The sequence below is a fragment of the Pelodiscus sinensis genome, chromosome 27, assembly GCF_049634645.1.
Source record: "Pelodiscus sinensis isolate JC-2024 chromosome 27, ASM4963464v1, whole genome shotgun sequence".
Taxonomy (NCBI): Eukaryota; Metazoa; Chordata; order Testudines; family Trionychidae; genus Pelodiscus; species Pelodiscus sinensis.
This window is the reverse complement of record NC_134737.1, coordinates 16,685,761-16,708,212: the sequence shown is the minus strand read 5'-3', so window position 1 is coordinate 16,708,212 and position 22,452 is coordinate 16,685,761. Positions and strand designations below refer to the sequence as shown.

General features: G+C 46.3%; 1 protein-coding gene across 2 annotated transcripts in view; it reads left to right on the top strand.

Moving 5' to 3' along the window:
• KLHL12 (kelch like family member 12) overlaps positions 1–22,452 on the top strand; it is a 41,222-nt gene that overhangs the window by 4,853 nt on the left and 13,917 nt on the right. Inside the window, exons 2-7 of one of the 2 annotated variants that reach the window (XM_006135730.2) lie at positions 1,530–1,683; positions 2,923–3,140; positions 9,409–9,471; positions 10,748–10,897; positions 11,454–11,568; positions 17,891–17,997. In XM_006135730.2, the coding sequence (XP_006135792.2) occupies positions 1,530–1,683; positions 2,923–3,140; positions 9,409–9,471; positions 10,748–10,897; positions 11,454–11,568; positions 17,891–17,997 (807 nt within the window). The remainder of the gene's footprint in view (positions 1–1,529; positions 1,684–2,922; positions 3,141–9,408; positions 9,472–10,747; positions 10,898–11,453; positions 11,569–17,890; positions 17,998–22,452) is intronic. The other variant, XM_006135731.2, reaches the window with a different exon arrangement.

Here is a 22,452-nt window from a genome sequence, read left to right as displayed (position 1 = left end):
GAATGCCATCTGGTCCCAGTGACTTGTTGTTTAGTTTATCAATTTGTTCCAAACTGGGACAGTTCTTCAGATTTGTCACCCAAAAAGAATGACTCAGTTTGGGAATCTCCCCAACATTCTCAGCAAAGAATTCGTTTAGTTTCTCTGCAATGATCTTACCATCCTTGAGTGCTCCTTCAGCATCTTGATTATCCAATGGCCCACTGGTTGTTTAGCAGCCGTCCTGCTTCTGATACTTAAAAACAGTTTTGCTATTACTTTTTGAGTTTTTGGCTAGCTGTTCTTCAAATTCCTTTTTGGCCTTCCTAAGGATATTTTTACATTTCATTTGACAAAGTTTATGCTCCTTTCTGTTTTCCTCACTAGGATTTAACTTTCACTTTTTAAATAATGCCGACAAACCTTGACCTACCCCAGCCAGGGTACGTGCACCCTTCCCCCGACTGACTGCTGGAGCTGCAGTGGCCACGGAGAGGCACTTCTCACCTGGCCCCAAGCTGATGTGGTGAACGGGCTGGGGTTGGCCTCTCTCCATAGGGAAGCCTGCATACTGACCCCCCCTCCAACCCCACCCCAGAGTAATGATTTACCGTATATACTCGAGTATAAGCCGAGTTTTTCAGCACATTTTTTGTGCTGAAAAATGGCCCCCTCGGCTTATACTCGAGTCAGCGTCTCGAGAACTGAGGAAAGTGAGTACGCTGGTCAGGTTCTAAGGCATCCAGGTTGTTGTATCTGTCAGGAGGTGTTATTGTTATGGACTGCGCTGTAAATTCATCATCAAAGTATCTCGTGTCAATTTCTGAGGTCTGAAAGCTCTATGTATGTGCGATGAACAGCGCACATACATAGGCTTGTTGGCTGCACAGTGACTGCCAGTGATTGGCTTGTCACTGTGCTGTGGGCAGGGGGCGGGTCCGGAGGCAGAAGCGCGGCTCGGCGCAGGCTGAAGAGAAGAGATAAGGTAAGAGGCCTGAATGGAAAGGATAAAATCCTTATGGAAAGCAGGATCTGCCCAGGGATTGTGGAAATATTTTATCCTCTGTGTCGGGGGAATGGTATATGTGGAGAGGGAGTTGCCATCTGCAAGTTTCCCTCAGCTAAAAACACGAAAACAGCTAGGAAGCCGGGACACCTGAGGAAAAGAGCTATGGGGAGCTGATTGAGCTTGGTTGCTGATTGAGCTAAGGTTGTTGTACTTTTAAAGTTACGGTATTTTTGATACCATATTGTTTTTGTTGACCCCCTTTTCCACTTACAGAGCTAGGTTATTTTCTTTGAAATAAATATTCATGTAATTTTATTGGTATCTATCTTCATTTTTTACATTTACCAGTAGCTGCCTCATTTCCTACCCTAGGCTTATACTCCAGTCAATATATTTTCCCAGTTCTTTCTGGTAAAATTAGGTGCCTCGGCTTATATTCGGGTCGGCTTATACTCGAGTATATACGGTAAATGAGGAAAACGGGGTTTTTGGTCTGGCCTCTGAAAAATTAACCATTATATCCCTTGCTTTTAATTTGTAGCTTTCAGAGAAAGATAAACCGTATGTGGACATCCAAGGGTTAACAGCCTCTACTATGGAAATCCTGCTGGACTTTGTGTATACAGAAACTGTTCATGTGACAGTAGAAAATGTTCAGGAATTGCTCCCAGCAGCATGTTTGCTTCAGCTGAAAGGTAATTGCAAACCAATTCGCCATTTCGATTGCACAGTTGATGCTGTTCAGATTGCAGAAGGCAGAAGAGGCTACTGGGCTGTTTTCAGAACCAAGTCTTTGGCTACATCTAGACCGCCCCCCTCTTACGCAAGAGAATATGCAAATGAGGCAAGTGATGAATACTGCCACACCTCATTTGCATTCTTAATGAGCCACCATTTTTGTGCAAGGGGCTTTTGCGCAAAAAGGAACCATATGCACAGCTCCTTTTTGCACAAAACCCCCCTCTTGCGCAAGAGCTGTTCTGCCACTTTTTTTTCTGGGGTATTCTGCAAAAAGGAGCTGTGTAGACGGCTCCTTTATGTGCAAAAGCCCCTTATGCAAAATGGCGGCTCATTAATATGCAAACGAGGCATGGCAATATTCACTGCTTTGCCTCATTTGCATATTCTCTTGCACAAGAGGGGGCAGTCTAGACGTAGCCTTCTTGTCTTAGAACTACATAACAGCTGTTTGTCAAATGTGCTGCCCCATGTGCTTTTGCGGAGATGTAGTGATAAAACAAATAATTGTCCTGGGGCATCTCCAACTCTCAGGCCATACAAATTCATAGAATCATAGAATACTAGGACTGGAAGGGACCTCAAGAGGTCATCGAGTCCAGTCCCCTGCCCTCATGGCAGGACCGAGTACTGACTAGACCATCCCTGATAGACATTTATCTAACCTACTCTTAAATATCTCCAGAAATGGGGATTCCACAACCTCCCTGGGCAATTTATTCCAGTGTTTGACCATCTTGACAGTTAGGAAGTTTTTCCTAATGTCCAATCTAAACCTCCCTTGCTGCAGTTTAAGCCCGTTGCTTCTTGTCCTATCCTCAGAGGCCAGGAAAAACAAGTTTTCTCCCTCCTCCTTGTGACACCCTTTTAGATACCTGAAAACGGCTCTCATGTCCCCCCGCTCAGTCTTCTCTTTTCCAAACTAAACAATTCCTGAGCTGCGTGAGGCTCCCTTTTCAGTCTTCTGTATCTGCCAATTATTTTTAACATAAATAGTCAGTGTCCTAAAATACTGCCTTTTTCCTCACCCCTGAAGAAACATTTGCCTTTACGCCTCTTTGCATGCGCCTACCTTTAAGAAAGGCTTTGGGGTTGGCATTTGCTATAGACTAGAGCTTGGTTTTCTAGAGTACTTTCCAAAGCAGTGATTGGGTAGCAGATGTATGTGAGGTTACTTACTGATTTCATGTTCATAGGTGTGAAGCAGGCTTGTTGTGAGTTCTTGGAAAGCCAGCTGGATCCATCAAACTGTTTGGGCATCCGAGATTTTGCTGAGACACACAACTGCATTGATCTAATGCAGGCAGCAGAGGTCTTCAGCCAGAAACACTTCTCAGAGGTGGTTCAGCATGAAGAGTTCATCCTCTTAAATCAGGAAGAGGTGGAAAAGCTCATCAAATGTGATGAAATTCAGGTAAAGGTAGCAGGAGCCATTGTGCAAATCAATGGGAGCAAAATACTGCTTAAGCAAATCATGGTACAAGTTGGACCGTGCTGGTCTGGCTCCCTCAGGACTTGACTGGTCCCAAACGAGAGGGTTTGTTGGACCAGGGAAGATCCCTCCCGTCATGGCCTGTGCTGCCACCTGGCTAGGCCTCCAGCTGGTCCCCACTGCTGCCCCAGCCCCCCAGGGCTCTCTAGATGTCACCGGCACTGCTGCTGCCAAGGCTGGAACATCACGGCAGGAGCTTCGCAGCCATCTGGCTCTGCTACCAGGGCCCGAGCCTCCTGGCTGCTGCTGGAGCCAGAACAGCTCCAGAGCCAGAGCTCTGCATCTGGGGCTGGGGCCAGAGTTCCCTGGCTGCCTCTGGGGTTGGAGTTCCCTGGCCACGTGGGTTGCCAGTGTCCCCTACGGTGCTCCTGCCCCGCCGCCAGACCTCCATGTTCCTGGGCTCTGTGGTCCATGCCAGACCACGGATGTTGCTGGACCATGAAGTCCTGGTTAAGGGCTTGTAGTCCCCACACATTGGTAGTCTCTTTCACCCCACATTGGTTAGCTCATAATGCTCTTGGCGTGGCTATCTCAGGCAGGCTCTGAATGCTCTCAGCTGCATGTTCTGAAGGTGACAGGTGTAACCTCCTCTCTACAGCAAAGTAGCTTTCATTGGAACATTGGTTTGTAATACTACAAACCGGAACCAAATTAGTTACAATCAAGGAAAGAGGCTAAGATACAACAGCGATGGGCATGATTTCTGTTCTATGCCAAACAGAAATATCCAACACTGCCCTGGATTTGGCAGTCAGTGATCAGCTGTGTTAACAGCTGGAGTGAAACCGGAAATCTGTACAGTGGGATGTATTTATTGGGTGCCAGGTTATGCGTGGGCCACTGCTGAGTGTTGATGGGATAGTGATTGTGGATTCAGCTTTCATCTCCTTTTTTTTTCATGTCCAGGGATGATGCTGTACCCCAGCATGACAACACTTATGGAGCTCGTTTATATTAACTTCAGAACAAATTAAAAACACCCTGTCATTTGTATTGCTATTCTTTAGGCATCACTAATAAAATGGTGATATAAATTAATTGAATGCTTCTTAATCCAGCTGCATTTGGGAGTTGTGCTTGTCAGTGTCCTCTGGATGTAGTCTGAATTCTTCCCCCTTTCTCCCTTTGCTCATAGGCTTTAAGGCCATAAGGGATCATTGTGATCATCTAGTCTGACTTCCTGCACATCACAGGCCACAGACCCTCACCTCTGGCTGAGGTACCAAAGTCCTCAAATCTTGATTTTAAAAATGTTGTTAGAGAGAATCCGCTGCTTACTGTAGTTCAAATCAGCAAGTGACCTATGTCCCACACTACAGAGAAAGGGGAAAAATCCCAGGGTACTTTGTTTGACCTGGAATGAGGGGGATTCCTCCTTGACCCCAAATATGGCAATAGAGTAGACCCTGAGCATGTAGGTGAGCTCCACCAGCCAGTGCCCAGAAAAGAACACTTTGTAACAGCTTAGCCTCCCCCGTCTAGTGTCCATCTCTGGCCATTGTAGATGTTTGTTAATAACAGTTGCAGATGGTTGATATGCCATTGTAGGTACCTCATCGTACCACCCTCTCCACAAATGTATCAAGCTCAGTCTTGAAAGAGGTTAGGTTTTGTCCTCACTACTACTTGGAAGCCTGATCCAGACCTTTATTCATCTGATAGTCAGAATCCTTTGTTGTGTTTCAAGCCTAGACTTGTTGACGGGCAGGGTATATCCCTTTGTACCATCGTTGGCCCTTACCCCCTCTCCCTCTCTGGTGTTTGTGTGTCTGATGGCAATTATGTCTTCTCTCTGTCTTCATTTCATTATGCTATTTAAGCCAAGCTCCTTAAGTCTTCTCGCATAAGGAAGGTTTCCTTTTTCTCTGGTTATCCTCGTAGAACCTTCTCTGCATGTCGTGCAGTCTGAGTTCATCTTTCTTATACGTAGGAGGCCAGAATTACATAGTGATCCAGATGAGGATCCCCCCAGTGCCTTGTATCATGGTACTGATGCATCCCTATCTCTACTGGAAATATGTCACCTGATGCATCCTAGGATTATATTAGCCTTTATCATGCTTGCATCTCACTGGTGGCTCATGGACATCCTGTGATCCACTCCACCCAGCTCTTTCTCCTGCTTGTCCCTTGCAACTGACTGAGGTCACCAGCTGGTAGCAAACCCCCTTGTGTTAGTCCCTAAAGGCATGATCTTGCACCTCTACTATTAAATATCATCCTATTTCTATTCTTTCCGCTTTCAAGGTGGTCCAAATCGCGTATAATATTCCTGTCCTCTGTATAGGCAAAACTTCTGTCATCGGCAGATTTTATTAGTACATTCCTACTTTGTGCCATTTAATCAATGAAAATGATAAATAAGATTGGTTCCAAGATAGGGATATAAAAGAGTAGTTGATTATCAGAGGCAGCAGGGGCAGGGGAAAGCAGGAGCCAGCACTGCGGGGGAACTGTGGTGCCTCCCCCCATGCTGCTGCAGCAAAGCAGCCCCTGTCCACAGCGGGTCCATGCTTCCCGCTGGGACCCCTTGCGAACAGAGGCTGCTGGACCTGGTGTGAGCTGGGACAGAGCAAACCCAGCTCAGTCCCAGCTCACACTGTGTCTAGGAGCTACCCCCACTGCGTCTCTGCAGTTTAAATGTAGTAGGAGCCAGGTTGCCTGCGTGTCTGGCTCTTACTATATTTAAACTGCAAAGCTGCAGCGGGGGTAGCTCCTTCTGAGCACCTTCCCTTATCGGCTAATTGTGTAGTCAATGCAAATTGTATCGACTCCATGATTACTCAGTTACCTGCCTCTTAGCCTCCTTATTCCAAGACCAATCCTTGAGGAGCTCCGTTTGTATTCTCTCTCTTTAGCCTGATAGTTCACTTTTCAGTGTGATTTGTTGTAGTTTCCCCTTTATCCAGTTTTACCCACCTTTCTGTTCTTTTAATTCTCCAGTTTACCTAATAATTACCCATATGCAACTGTATCTAAGGCTTTACTAAAATCCAGTTAGGTTAGATATACTTACTTTTCTTTGTCTAGAAAGTCTTATCTCAAAAAAAAGAGAGCAAGGCATCTGTGAGGGCACAGGGACATGAGGGGAATCTTTACAATCTTCCTTTTGTAAAACCATGTTGTATTTCTCCCAATTAACATTTACCCCGGTCTTTAATTACTCTCTTACAGAGTTTGTTCTAAAATCTTGCATACAACTGAGGTCAAATTACTTGGTTGTAGTTTCCTGGATTACTCACCCCTCTCTTTTTCTTAAATGTGTGGGGGGTATGTATATAAGTGTATAAATTAATTAACAGGGCTGGACAAATGCACTCGCCCACGGCGAGTAGATTTTACCAGCTGGTGAGTGCATGGGCAGACTGGCCCAGTGGGCCGTTGTGAAGAGCTGGCGGAAGCCCGCACTACATCTGATCCGCTGGCTGGCGGAGGAGCAGAGCGCCGCTGGGAACGGGGAAGTGTGGAGATTCTTCCCACCAGGCTGCCTGCGTGCAGCTCCGGTGCAAGGAGGCAGGGCAGGACACCAGGGCTCTGGTGTGACCTGGCCCCGCTGATTTTAAAGGGCTTAGCTCTGGCCACAAGTCCCTGGGAGCTGGCTGCGGCGTGCGGCACAGCCAGGGCTCGCCCCGCCGGCTCCAGTCCTACCACGGCCCCAGCCTCCCTTTGTCTCCGCGCCGCCCGTTCCACACGCCTCTCCTGCACCCTGGACCCCTTGCTCTCCCTCTTCCCTGTGACCCTTTGGCTCTGCGCTGCCCTTGCACCCTGCTCCCCCCAATCTCTGCCCCCCAGCTCTGTGCTGCCCATTCCCTGCACTGCCCCTAGACCCCGATCCCTCTGCCCCTCCCACTCCCCAAATTCCATTCCCTGTGCCTGCACCGCACCCTGCTCCCCCCAATCCCCGCATCCCTCTGGCTCTGTGCCTCCCATTCCCCGCGCCACCCCCGTACTCCCCCACTGTTCCCTGCACCCCTCTGGCTCTGTGCTGTCCCTGCACCCTGCTCCCCCTGTGGGTCGGAGTGAAGCGTGCTTGCCTATAGGGAGGGGCTGGACAGGGCAGGGAAAAGGCTGCTGTGACCCAGCAGCAAGTGAAAGGGGGAGTTCACTTGAAGCACCTTTGCCTTTATGGAAAAAAATGAAAATGCTATTTGCTATTTATAGGGCTAAAATGCCGGGACAAAAAAGAAAACAACAAAAAAAAACCCCATTGAAAAGTGCAAACGTGTAAAAGGCAACAACAAAGGGGAGGGGGCAAAAGATGTTTTGCTTGGGGCAGCAAAAAACCTAGAGCTGGCCCTGAGGGAGGGGAAGGGGCTGGGCTGGGCTGTGGGGAGGGGAAGGGAAAAATATGGGGAAGGGCTTGTGCTGAGGGGAGGAGGTCGGGAAAAGAATAAGAAGAAAGGGGAAGGCACCAAGGCTGTGTCCAGACTCAGGGGTTTTTTCGGGAAAAAAAACTTCCCCTGCGTCCAGACTCAAGCCGCGTTCTTTCGAAATAATTTCGAAAGAACGCGGCTTTTCTTTCGATGGCGGTAAACCTCGTTTCACGAGGAAGAACGCCTTCTTTCGAAAGTTCCTCTTTCGAAAGAAGGCGTTCTTCAATGTAAATAGGGCTTCCTCGAAAGAGAGCATCCAGACTCGCTGGGTGCTCTCTTTCGAAAAAGCGGATTGCTCTTTCGAAAGATCCGCCTGCAGTCTAGACGCGATCTTTCGAAAGAGGCTCTTTCGAAAGATGCTTTCGAAAGAGCCTCTTTCGAAAGATGCTTTCGAAAGAGGCTCTTTCGAAAGAAGCCTGCAGTCTAGACATAGCCCAAGAGACAGGGGTGCAGGAGAGAGAAATGCCAGGGAGCCAAGTGCAGACAATGAGGAAAAGGGCAGGAGGGGAGGTGTCAGTGGGAGAGGAGAGGGTAAGGACACTGGGGGCAGGAGGGGGAGGTGCTGGGAGAAGGCTTAAAAGAAGGGGTGGGCATGAGAAAGGTGGGGATGGAGCAAGGCATCTGTGAGGGCACAGGGGCATGAGGGGAATAGGGGCAAAGGGTGTGGGCATCAGGGAAAAAGGGGGCAGGGGCAGTGAGGGAAGGGGGAGTCACCAGGAGGGTGCAGGTGCCAGGGGATTCTGGGGGTGAAGCAGAAGGGCAGACACCTGCAGGGGAGGGACCAGCACCAGAGGAGAGAGGCAGGGCAGGTGTGTAGAGGGAGGTGTTAGGAGAGGGGATGAGGAGGGGTAGCTCACATGATTAGAGTGGGGCTCTTGGAGGAGTGGGCACAGGGGGGAGAGAAGGGCTGGTGGAGGGGGGCAGGTTTCAGGAAGGCTGAGGGCAGTGAGAAGGGCAGGAGTCAGGACAGCAGAGGAGGGTGAGGAGTTGAGGGGGCAGCAGGCACCAGGGGAGCTGATGGAGCAAGGGGAGGAGACATGGCAGCAGAGAGAAAAGGTAGAGGTTTATAAGATCTTTATTAATAACCTGGGTGATATTTATTAACTTATTAGTAATTACTGTTCTTATTCTTATTAGGAATTTATGCCATAAAAAAACACTTTTTGTGGGGGAGGGTCCCTTTTTTGTCTGGCAAGTAGGGTTTTCCAGAATTTGTCAACCCCTGTTAATTAATATATATATATTAAAGACAAATACTAGTTCCACTTCTCTAGTCATTAGGTATGAATTCTGAGTTATGGATTTGTTAAAAATCCTTGCTACTGGTCTTTCATTTTCATGTGTTAGTTCCTTTTTATATTCTTGGATGGAGATTATCCTGACCTCCTGGTTTGGTCCTGTTAAAATGTCCGAGTTTGGCTTCCATCTCACGAGGAAATTTCTACGAGAGGCCCCCATTTTTGTAAGTGTGGAAGGGGCCAGAAACCCCCGACTTACATCCTCGGCCATTTACAACGACGCCTACCGTAAATGCGGGTTCAAGTTAAGACGCCCCTGACTTGCAACGCTTCCTCCAGAAGCAATCGCATCTCCAGTTGGGAGCCTCTTGTGCTTCTGTCTCCTTGTTCCCGATAGTCAGTGGGCTGCTTCCCTCAAGTTCTCCACTTACCTTATTAAAAACTGAGGCAAAGTATTTCTTTAGGTTTTGGGCTATTCCTACATTATCTTCAATCTTTCCTCCAGATTCCCCCTTCTTTTGTCGCTGTTTTTATTTGACTGAAGAATCTTTTATAATTAGTTTTAATTTCTTTTGCAAGATCCAGCTCTGCTTGGCTTTTGACAGTTCGCACCTTATCCCTGTGCTTCCTGACATCCACGAGGTAGCTTTGCTTATTCATCCCTTGTCAGTTTTCTGCTTTTTGTTAATAACTTGTTTGAAAAGCTTGTTTGTTCAGTCTGATCTTCAGCCATTCTCTGAGGCTGTGTCTACACTGGCAGCTTCTTGCGCAAGAACAGTTATTCTTGCGCAAAAACTTGCCGGCTGTCTACACTGCACATGCGTTCTTGCGCAAGTAAATTTACAGTCTAGCGTTGTAAAACAGGGCTTCTTCCAGAAGAGTTATTCCTTTCCCCACAAGGAATAAGCCCTCTTGCGCAAGAGTTCTTCCACAAGAAGGCACTGTAAACAGGCAACATGAATTTCTTGCACTAGAAGCCCTATGGTTAAAATGGCCATCAGAGCTTTCTTGAGCAAGACAGCGTCCACGCTGCCATGGATGCTCTTGTCCAAAAGCACATGGCAGTGTGGACACACTCTCGTGGAAGATTTTTTGCACAAGAACTCTTCCATAAAAGAGTTCTTGCGCAAGAAGTGCAGACATAGCCCAAGGGTTTGCTGATATGCTTGCTTGGCTTGACCGTTCTATCATCTTGTGGCTGAAACCCTTGGGGTTTTACCAGACCCCTCATCTCTCTGCCCATCATCTGGCCTGCCCTTACTTCTAAAATAAGAGCCATTGGAGATGCAGAATCGAAAGCATAGGCAGTGGAGCTAACTTTCCTATGTGGCTGGAATGAAATCTCTAGTTCTACTGGTAGTATAACCCTAGTGATTTGCTGAAACCCTTCCTACTTACAAGCCTTCTCCACTGGTTGCACTTCAGTCAGACAGTTTGCATTTTTAGAGCTGAGCCAGAGAGCTCTAGGCTGTCTGCAGCAGATGTTAATTGGCACAAATCAGTACATATTTCTGGGAAGGGGTGAGTATTTGGAGGTTGTTTCCTCACATGGGGGAGAAATGGACAAAGAAAGCCAGGGCCTGTGGTGTGAGGAGGTTAATGTTTGAGCGTTTGGACATGGGCTGCAGGTAGCGCTAATAGGGGTGCGATGAGTAAATTCTAAAGGCTATGGAAATACGTTGGGACAGGTTGGTGACAGAAAATGAAAACATTGGATGGCACTTTTTAAATGGGGAAAATCAAATTGAACTTCTTGGTGATCATTTGTAAATATCATTCATGATAAACTGTTGTTTAATAATTCAGCCATTACTAAGAGAAGCAGGGGCAACAAGTTGGAAATGTATTGCTTAACCCGAATCCAGTACTGGAACCACTCTCCCCGACCGTGTGATGACTATTTACTTTTTCTTTTCAGGTGGATTCTGAAGAGCCTGTTTTTGAGGCAGTTATAAACTGGGTGAAACACTCAAAAAAGGAACGGGAGGATTCCTTGCCAGAGTTGCTGCAATATGTGCGCATGCCGCTTCTTACCCCCCGCTATATCACAGATGTCATAGACACTGAGGTATAAACAGCACAGTGATCCTCTGATATCCTTGTTCCTTTGCTTCCTGTAGTTTAGTCCCCATGTATCTCAGCAGAACACATTAGGGACTCTTTCCCCGCTGTTTCTTTCAGTGATGGCCTATAATCCATAGCGCTGTCCTTACCCAGCTGGAGATGCCCACATGCATTACCCTCAACAAGCAGGGCAGTGTGTCCTGCTGCAATCTGCATTGTAATGGTTTCAATGGAATAATGAAATTGATCCAAAACTAATTTGTATTGCCGTTTCCCAGCACAGATGTAGTTGAGCTTGTTTAAATGTTACTTACATTGGTTTATCTTAGTTTGGCAATTTACTCCATGTTGTATGTTCCCCTCAGTTAGGGAACCCTGCAGTACCTGGCATTTTTAGCCTTTATTGTCTGTAGCACTTGCAGCCATTCTCTGTTGCCAATAGGTCATTGTGCAAGTCAGAGTTTTAATGTCACTTAAATTCAGGGGAACTAGGTCTAATACGATTGTTTCTAGGGGATTTAAACAAATCAAACATACGCTATATGCATGTTTTCCCCCAGCCTTTTATACGGTGCAGTTTGCAGTGCAGGGACCTCGTAGATGAAGCTAAGAAATTCCACCTGAGGCCTGAGCTCCGGAGTCAGATGCAGGGACCCAGGACTAGAGCACGACTAGGTGAGCAACAAAGGAAAGGACACACAGGAGTTCTTTGGGAAATCGCCAGGTATTGTATTTAGATGTTTGCCTAGTGCCTTCCGACTGCTGATCTCAGTGCTTCACGGATACTACAGAGCTAACACTCAACCCCTTGAGAAGCAAGTAGTATCACCGTTGTTCAGAGAGAAACTGAGACACTGAGAATGGAAGTGATTTGACAGAGAACCCACAGTGAATATGTGGCAGAGCTGGAAATAGAGACCAGGTTGCCTAACCTCCCAGTCCTGTGCTTTAGTGGAAAGATCATCTTTTCCCTTTGAGTTGTCCATGCTACTAGACATGTATTGCAGCATGCGCTTCCTTGGGAGCAATGTGGAGGGGCAGTTTCTTTCTACGCCTCTCACAGGATCGTTAACATCATGGAGGTAGGAGGTGAAAGAGATACTTCAGTATTAAAGAGCAAAAATAAACTTTGCCTCCCCTAGACTCACAGTTCATAAGCCCCTTTCTAGCTTGAAGGCATGATCTGCCTTTCTGACAGGACTGCAGAGTTGAGCTCAGACAGTTGCCATGTAATTAGAGGTCAGTTACTCTTGGCCTGCAGAAGCAGCACACCAGTCCTTTTGCATAGGAATAATGCTCTCTCCAACTCCCACCCAGGGACTATTCTAATCTACCTGACCTCCTGCATAATGCTGGTCATAGAATTTCACCTAGTTAACTCTGTATTCAGAAAGACTCTAAGCACTGGACAATCCACCACATCCTTAGGTAAATTATTCCACTGGTTAATTATGTGAACGGACACATGCATACTTGATTGTTTGTGTCAGTGCCGCATGTATTGACCAGGCATGCTTGTATTGATGCAAAGTGCACTGCAAGAGTGGAAGCTATCCCAGTGTACCCCATGCTACTGTCCAGTGTATTGTCTTTGGGGAAATGTTTGCAGTGTAGCGTGGGATAGAAATGACTCACCCAGGGACCTCTGGGACTTAGGGTTCCAGCATGCAACTTTCTCCATCTATCCCATAGTGTCTTCCATATGCATAAATTTTGCACCATTTTCAAAAAAGTCTTAAACACATCCGACGCTTTTTGGTCTCTGCCATCTCTAACCGAAGCATGGTATACACCGAGTACTGCGCTGTTCTCACGAGCATTGCAAATACAGGGTGCATAATTCTCTCATACAGGCAGTCCCCGGGTTACGTACAAGATAGGGACTGTAGGTTTGTTCTTAAGTTGAATCTGTATGTAAGTCAGAACTGGCGTCCAGATTCAGACACTGCTGAAACTGACCGCCAGTTCTGACTTACATACAGAATCAACTTAAGAACCCCAGGCGTCCCCAAGTCAGCTGCTGCTGAAACTGATCAGCAGCTGATTCCAGGAAGCCCCGGGCAGAGCAACTCTGCCTGGGGCTTCCTGTAGTCAGCGCTGGTCAGTTTCAGCAGAAGCTGACTTGGGGACGCCTGGGGCAGAGCAGCTGGGGTGCTACTGGACCAACCCAGCAGCACCCCATCTGCTCTGCCCCAGACGTCCTGATTCAGCCGCTGCTGAAACTGACCAGCAGCAGCTGAATCAGGACCTGGGGCAGAGCAGCTGGGGTGCTGCCGGGTTGGTCCAGTAGTGCCCACGGGCGCTGCAGGACCAATCGGCAGCGCCCCAGCTGCTCTGCCCCAGAGTCCAAAACAAAAGCCTGGTCTGCTGGGGGTGGGGGAGCACACTAGCTGCGCGCCCCCCCCCCCCAGCAGACCAGGGACACGGGGAGCAGAGCCGCAGCGGCAGCGGGGTGCCGCGCCTCTGAGGCTTTGCTCTGGCAAAGCCTCTGAGGCGCGGGACCCCCCGCGGCTGCGGCTTCAGTCCGGGTGCCTGTGGTCTGCTGGGGACCGTCCCCAGCAGACCACAGGCACCGGGTCTCATGCGGCAGCAGCGGGGGTTCCCGCGCTTCTGAGGCTTTGCTCTGGCAAAGCCTCAGAAGCGCAGGAACCCGCCCGCTGCTGCCGCTTGGGTCCCGGTGCCTGTGGTCTGCTGGGGACGGTCCCCAGCAGACCACAGGCACCGGCACCCAAGTGGCAGCAGCAGCGGTTCCCGCGCTTCCGAGGCTTTGCTCTGGCAAAGCCTCAGAAGCGCGGGAACCCGCCCGGTGCCCCTGGTCTGCTGGAGACGGTCTCCAACAGACCAGGGGCACCGGAGCAGCTTACGAACGGGGCTTTCTCGCCCCGACTTCCGGGGCGAGAAAGCTCCGTTCGTAAGTCGGATCCGCGTAAGTCGGGGACTGCCTGTATTTGCAGACAGGAAATATCACAACAACTAGAGAGATAGCTGAGGGCCATAGCAAAAAAGAATCAGTGGTTGTTCATGGCATTCACAGAGCAGCTGAAGATGGAGTGCTGCTTCTGGGCCTGAGAAACAAGCACTGACTTTGGGATAGTGTGGTTGAGGAGGATGGGAAAGAGAACATCCGACTACGATTCCATAGTTGGTCCTCCTTCCAGATGATTATGTGCTGTGTTATCTTCTCACACTGAGAATAATCTCTGGGGGAGGGGACTCCAGTTATTGGGATGAGACAGGTAATAGTTATGGGGATTTAATCATTACAAACATAGATAGTTAGATTTGCAATGACAACGAGAACCACATGGTGACTTCCCTGACTGGTGCAAAGGTTGTGGATCTCTTGAAACATCTAGATAGCCTTGTGTGTAGTGCTAAGCAGGAGCCGGTGGTCATGGTATAAGTAGGTAACAATGACCGGGAAGGATAGGAAAGAGGTCCTGGAGACCATATTTAGACCGCTAGATAAGCAATTGAAGTCCAAGACCTCAATGGTATCATTCTTGGAAATACTTCCAGTTTCATACAAAGAACCAGGTAGATAGCAGGGTCTCAGTGCATGAACGAAATTATGATGTAGGGAGGAGTAATTTATTTGAGACCGGGCAAACTTTTTTTTTGGGGGGGGGGAAGCCTATACAGGACAGATGGGCTCCACCTAAATGAAAACGGACTCAGATGGCCGATTTCATAAAATTGGAAAGGTTGTACACAGTTTTTTAAACTCAGAGCTGAAGGAAAGCCAACAGGTGGCTTGGACAGAAGTATCCCTTAGGGAAGGATCTGTTAATGAAGATTTTCTGTCCTAATGAGGCGGAGGAGGTGGTAGATGGTAAAATCTGGTATTGCTGGCACATGCTGACATATCACATTAGTTGATGTGCATGTGAATGAACCTTTGATAGTATAGCTGATGTGGTTAGGTCCTGTGATGATGTCACTAAGCTAGATAGTTGGCAATGGGGTTTATTGCAGGAATTGGTTCCTGGGTTAGTATTTCTGTTGTGGGATGTGAAGCCAATTCCTCTCTGGATTTTCTTTTTTTTTTCTTTTTTTAATATTGGGTGGTTTTTGTTTAAAAAACGTTAAACTCCCCCTCTAAACTCCCTTGCAAAACTCTCTTCTGATTACTTCAGAGTGGGCTTTTTAAACCCTGGCCTCCTGAGGAGTCCTGCCCCTTGGTTAAGTCTTGGTGGATGTGAAAGGGATTAGGTATCAAAGCCTTGTTAAGAAGCTCTCTGCCTTGCCTAACAGTCTTGCAAGCCTGAGCACATGGTCCTGTAAACAAACAAGCTCAGCACACGGTATCTTTCAGACATGCAGCAAGCACACCACACGCACATACTACAGACAACAACCCCATCACAGTATCCCACAGTACCTGGAACTTTTGTCCCCTGCATATCAACTGTAGACCTAGGAATGTATGAACTGCGGGGAAAACTCTACTGTCCACCCTGTTTCCTGTCTGTGGCAGTACTTTTGGTGGGATGCAGAAGCCCAGAGAAACACACAAGTACATAAGCAGCACAATTAACTTCTGTGGTGGCTGTCTCAGTAGAATGATTGTAGTTCAAGAAGGCTTTATATTGAACTACCATGTAATCCAAGAATTAGGCTTTCCATTTCTAGGTTGAGTCACAAGTAGGGCTGGGGGGGCGGTGTTTGGGGAACAAGGGACAGACATTGGAGCAGAGACAAAGCACTGTCCTATAGCAGGCCCACTCTGAGAGCTGCAGCACTGCTCTTCTCCCACCAGGAATTCTGGGATGCATCCAGAGAACTTTTAGGACCAGAGACCAGCTGCTTTCGTACTTGCATGCAGGAAAGCAGTAGGACTCAGACTCTCTGGCCCTGCAGGATCCTGAGACCCTGGGCCTAAGTTAGCACATTTGCAGTGTGGATGCAAAGGGGTTTGACTTGAGCCTTGGCTAAGACCAGGGTTTAAAGTGCTGTGTAGATATACCCTCAGGGAACAGTCAGAAATCAGAGAGACAGTGAGGAGAGCTCTGGAGGTTTGGGATAAAACACATGCATGAAAACCAGTTTCTTGTTGATGTGGTTTTAAGGAAAGAAAGAGTTTGATTTTTTTTCCTTCTCTGTGATGTAAAAGGAAGAATTAGGCAAACTATTGATGATATTTTCTTTTCAGGACTTGGCTATCCTTATTTACTTGGCAGTATTGTGGGTAACTGGGGAAAGTAATAGGATAATGTTAGAAGTAACAGGGAGGTGAAACTGGGTAACTGAGTAGGGGAAGGGATTTTGAAATTGATTCCACTATTCTTTGATGGTTTTTATTTACTTATTTATATTCAAACTTCTGACAAACATTGGAGGGGAAATAAGTTTTTGTTAGTTCCAGCACTGCTCCCCTTTGGGTCACGGCTCGGCAAGCTCTCATTCCAGTAATATAGGCCTCCAATGAGACCTCCAGAAAACACAGAGGAGGAAACATGACATTCTTGATATTTTGAGGCTAAGCAGAATAGGCAGGAAAATCGCTCTTGGGCCTGTCTTAGTTGTTATGATAACCGGCACAGAGCTCTGTTCTTTCATTAATAGGAGAATTATTGAACACCGTTAACTTCATGGTCACCTGAAAAATGTCTTTGTTTGGATATTCCCACATTTCCCTGGTGTTTGTCAGGTCCTTAGGGAGAAGCTTGGTGTTGGGATTGTGTGGGGTGCAGGAGTCAGGGTTGGGTGTGAGGAGGAGCTCTGGACAGGAGACTGTATATGCCCCGGGGGGGGGGGCAAATTTGTACCAGGGCTACTTGCTCTTCTCCGTCCTGTCCCTGTCAGGGAGTGAGAAAAAAGTTCACAGCTACCCTCTGCGCTTCCTAGCCAGAGTGAGGCATGCAGCAAACTTTGTACTTTCCCCTCGATTCCTAATGAAGGGGGAAAGCCAGGTATGTCCCCATTTGAATTGGTGGGGGGTCAGAGGCTTGGGGCTGAGGCAGTTCCAAAGAGGGAGGAAACTGCTGGCCCCTTTCACCTGCCTAATGATGGTCTCTTTCTTGTGTGGTTTTATGAGAAGCAGTCCTATTCCAGACACATCCTATTTTCCTGATACCATAACTTAAAGCAATGTAAGGATTTGATTGTAAGAGGAGGCTGAATTTGGTGGTCCTAGCTCCTAGGCTTCGTCTACACGTGATCTCATTTGCATATTTTCTGCCAATCCGTTTTTGCCTACGGGTTGTTACACAAAAACAAGCAGTTTAGACATTTTCTTTTTGTGCAAAACCCCTTTTCCCGCCAGATCAGTAAACCTCCTTTTTTGGGGCATAAGGATCTGGTGGGAAAAGGGGTTTTTGTGCAAAAAAACCCCCGTCCACGCTACTTTTTTCTGCCAAAAAAAGTGTGCATAAATTATGCAAATGAGGCCGTGATATGCTAATCCACACCTCATTTGCATCCTTACTGCCAGCAAAACCGGCAGTGTAGACGTACCCTTACTGTTTAGGAGATGTTCTTGAACAAACAGACCCAAACTCTCAAATATATAGTACATTAATATTTTCAGAAAATAGTTCTTCCCCCATATCATCCATTCTACCTTTAAATAGGAGTGTTCTATAGTTGACTTGCTTCCTTTCATCAAGATAGGTCTCCCATTGTGCTTCATTGGGGTAGTTAGGTACAGCAACAACCCTGGTTGCACGAGGAGGGCATAGGAGGTTGATGCACACAGTGAAATGGTGAATGAGAGTGTACTCTGTCTGACCGCCACTGAAGGGGTACCTTTGAGACAACAATTTTTGTGAGATTAAGCTAGGAGGAGCATGCACTCTCCATCAGCCGCTTTCAGGTGTGGAAAAGATGGAATATTGTCTGTATGGTACAGTGATGGAGCAATATTCATTTAGAGGCTCCTGTGCCCTTTCACTTCAGATACAGACCATCCTTCCAAGGTGGATTCTAAGGTTTCATTAGAGGATTCCCTTGATGGCAGAGGAATTAACTTGACTCTCATCTTTTTTAATTTTCTCAGGTGCTAACGAGGTCCTGCTAGTGATTGGAGGCTTTGGCAGTCAGCAGTCCCCTATTGACGTGGTGGAGAAATATGACCCAAAGACTCAGGAGTGGAGTTTCTTGCCAGTAAGGAATCATCTGCTTTGCCACATATTTCACCATCAAGGGGTCCTGCAAATATAATGGATCAAAATACTGATAGGTCTGAACACCCTCATAAGGTACCAATTGCTTAGTGTTTCCCATGCGGACTGCCCTTTCTCTTCTGCTTAGAATTGGAGATTTATTTGCAGATTTATCTGCTGAGGGTTAGATGTTGTCAGAAGTGTTGAGGAGCATCCTTCCTCTACTTGACTGAGATGTGCACCAGTGCTGCTAGTGGGACTGTCTTTTAGATGAGGTGTTAAAATTGGATCCCAAATTCCTATGGCCGTAAAAAAAATTCCCCTGAAACTTTTTGCAAGGGTTTGTATCAGTGTGTGTTCTGGCCAGATTCCAAATTGGATAATTGTAATCTACCTCCTTACATTACCACTGCAAAAGAAGAAATGGAGAATACAGAACGGAAGTGTTGTGCAGTGTTACTACTAGCTGTTAAACAGCTACCACATTCTAGCTAGAAGAGGCTGTATTGCAGTGGGAAAATGATGCTACTATTTAAACAGTTTGTAATAAGTGAGTGAAGTTTTAAGTAAAAACTGTGGAGGAAAGATGTCACTAATTGATGACTGTTAGTCTTAGTATTGATAACATAGACATTTCAGGATTTATCTCAGGAAATACACATTGCGAAAAATATCTTACTTCATAGATTGATAGATTCCAAAGCCAGAAGGAACACCTGCATAACACTGGTGGTAGATCTTCCCCAAAATAATTCCTAGAACAGATCTTTTAGAAAACACGTCAGTGATAGAGAATCCACCATAATACTCAGTAAGTTTTCTACTGATTAATTATTCTCACAGTTAAACATTTACACCTTGTTTTTAGTCTAAATCTGTCCAGCTACAACCCTCAGCCATTAGAGTGTGTTTTCTTTCTCTACTAGATTGAAGAGACTATTATTAAATATTTGTTCCCCATGTAGGTACTTACAGACTGAAATCAACTCACTTTCTCTTTGATAAGCTAAATAGAGGTCTTTGAGTTTCTCATTTTAAGGCAAGTTTTCTCTTCCTCTGATCATTCTTGTGATTCCTTTTCTGAACCCTCTTCAATTTATCCACCTCTTTGTTGACTTCTGGACACCAGAACTGCAGCAGTCATACCAGTGTCAAATAAAGGTAAAATAATCTCTTCTACTCTGGATTCCCCTGTTCATGCATTAACTCTTTTGGCTACAGCATCATACTAGGAGCTCTTGTTCAACTGATGATCCTCCATCACCCCCATTTTTTTCCCAGCAAAGCCATGTAAATATGGCCCATACTCTTTGTTCCTAGATGGATACGTTTATATTTAGCCATATTAAAATGCATATTGTTTGCTTGCACCCATATTACCAACCAATCCAGATCCCTCTGAAACAGTGACTTTGTTACTTACCACTCTCCCAGTTCTTGTCAGCTGCAAACTTTATTAGTGAAGTTTTTATATTTCTTCAAGTGCTTGCCCACATCCATTCTATGCTTGGTAGGTGCATGCTGCATGCAGCGTTCCTGGAGATTTTTAGTGGTATCCATTGGACAATTCTTGTGCCCATATAAAGTCCTGCACCCTCTCGTTTCCTTTTTACTGCCTATGATGGTGGCTGGAATGACCGTTGCTTCCTCTGACGAGGTTACTTTCCATTGGTTTGACTCTTTGTTTGTGTACAGTGTATATGTAGTTTTTCCAAGTTGTGATAGTGTATATAGCTCCTGTACTTGAAGGACTTTTTGCCTCCGGGGCCCAGGCATGCCCCAGTTCCCATGTTTTAAGCCTTTTGCCTCTTGTGGCAAACCTGTGCCTGAGAGTGCTCTGTAGTCAAGTGGAAAACTCCATGTAAACGACAAGGACACAATCTTTTGGAACTTCAGACCCCTCGTTAAAAAGGACCAGGACATCAAACTAAAGTCTGTCCTCATGGAAGCTACCCTCAAACCTATCTCAGAGATGAGCCACTTTGATTCAGTGCCAAGCACTTTGGCATTGGTGCAAAGAACTCCCCCAGCGCCATTCTCCATTGCTAGTAATGAGGAAGAAGCACAAAAATCAGCACATTGAGAAAGGATGCCACCAGCAGATGTGTGCCACTAGAATATTTTTAGAAAATCACCATAGGATTAATTACAGGACAGATTAAGCATTTTAAAACTCACTCCTCAATTAAATTTAAGCAGAAGAGTGAAATTAAAATTTTGACATGCACAAACCAGTCAAAAAACTAAAATAATACTTTGAAATAAGTATCAAGAAGTAACCACAATAATAACACAAGTATGTGTTGGGAGATGACTGTGAAGGATAGGGATATTAAGAAGCGTGTTTTTTTTCGACTACATGATTAATCGATAAGGGACAGCACTCAATCCCAGCTTGTGCTAGGTTTGGTAACTACCCCAACTATGGCTCAGCTACCCTCGCTGCAGATCTGTAGGAAAAAGTCATTTAGGAGCCGGGCAGGCAGGCAGCCCAGCTCAGTCCTGGCTCATTCCAGGTCCTGAGAACAAGCCCCGCTGCAGCTCTGCTGTTATTGTCATTCAGTGATGAAGTCCCCATTTAGTTACATTTTGAAATCTATCAGTTATCCACCTTTTAATCCATTTAATCTCTGCCATGTTACTGTTGCATCTTTTTAGAACATCAAAATGTCATGTGGTACCAAGTCAAACACCTTTACAGAAATATATTAATTTTATCTGTCAAACCAAAGCTAAGTTGATTGAATCTATTTTGTATAAATCCATATTTGTATAAACCAGAACACAAATATTTTGTGAACATGTATATCTTTTCTGCATTATAACAAATAAATCTCTTACTCTGTGTAAAAGATTTACACAGAGAAAGCTCATAAGGCCAGCTCCCTTTATCAGTGAAAGAGAGAGATGTACAGTGATTTGCTCCCTCCACCCCTGGCCCGGTAACAATTATTTACACTGGGCTTGAGAGTAAACAAGTGTTGTATTAAGTAGGATTTAAATGGTTGCAGGTGAAAACAGTCAGTCAGATCAAAGTAAATTACAAAATTAAAATAAAGAAAAAATGCCTCCTAATCCACTCAGAAATGTATTAAGTGCAAATTCTTATCATAAGCAGTTGATCCAAACTTCCCTTTAACAAGCTAAGCAGCCTTCTAGCTTTGGCCCGATCCTTCCCTCTGTTCAGTGTTTCCAACAGGCATCTTAGGCGATAAGTTTGGGGGGGGGAGGGTGGATCTCCTGGCATCCTGGCTTGATCAGCACACCACAGGACAACCCTAAGGGGATTTCTGGGATCAAATCCATCATACCATGTATTATTTTTAATATTATGTAGCTGTCTTCACTTTCCCCCTCCAAGGTTTCCCCTTTAATTTTTTTAAATAATATGGCCTTTTTTGTTGATTAAGGGATGTGGCTTTTGGAGAATCTATAAAGTGGTCTTTAGTTATTTCCAGCTATATCCTCAAGCAATAAAGATAGGGAAATAGGGATGTTAATATCAGTTAATTGAATAGTTGAGTAACCTCATGAATTCTTATTGGTTACTTGACTATTCTGTAGTCCCTGGGGGTGGAGCTGGCAGCCAGTGCTCTCTGACCTCACTCCCGAGGAGACCCCTGCCACTTGCACTACTCTCTCTGTACCAGAGGCAGCAGCATGGGGTGCCAGGCAGGAGCTGTTCTATGAGGGGAGCCAGTTTGAAAACCAGCTCCCCTCGCAGCATGGGGTGGCAGCAGCCCCATCCAGGGGGGAGGGAGGGCAGTCTGAGCTCCTGAACCCGGCACTAGCCAGAACTGAGCTAGGCTGCCTGCCTGCCTGCCTGCCTGCCTGGTTCCTAATACACTTTAAAAGCAGAGCCACCGCAGGGTAGGTCCCAGACCTGTCGCAAGCCAGGACTGTGCTGGGCTGCTGGCCAGCCTGCTATAATATTTACTAGCAGGGTGAGGGAAGGGGAAATGTGTGTAGTCTATAGCATTAACCTATAAGCTTTTGCTTATTGGTTAATTGACTCCACTATTACATCTCTATATGGAAACATGGTTTAATCCGTATGTGATGCACAACTTCTGAAAACTCCTTATGAGTTGACCAGCTGAAGAAACCTGTAAGAGAATTAGAATGTAAATTGTACTTTATTGAATTACAGCCGGTCCCCGAGTTACAAACGCATTACGGACCAAATGCTTGGCCATAACTCAGAACCCATTGAGTTCCATTGCGACCGCGCTGTTCGTAAGCGCCGGTCGCGTTCGTAACTCGGAGCCCGCATTTACGACCGCTTTGGTTGTAAGTGCGGATGGTCATAAGTCGAGGTGGCTGTAAGTTAGGGACTGGTTGTACACTAAGAACTCACAATATCAGTACTCTAGAGCACTCTTCTTTTTGTTAGAAATGTGTGTGTTGCCTCTGCAGAACTTAAGATAGGGCTCAAATGGAAATCTAGACTTATCTC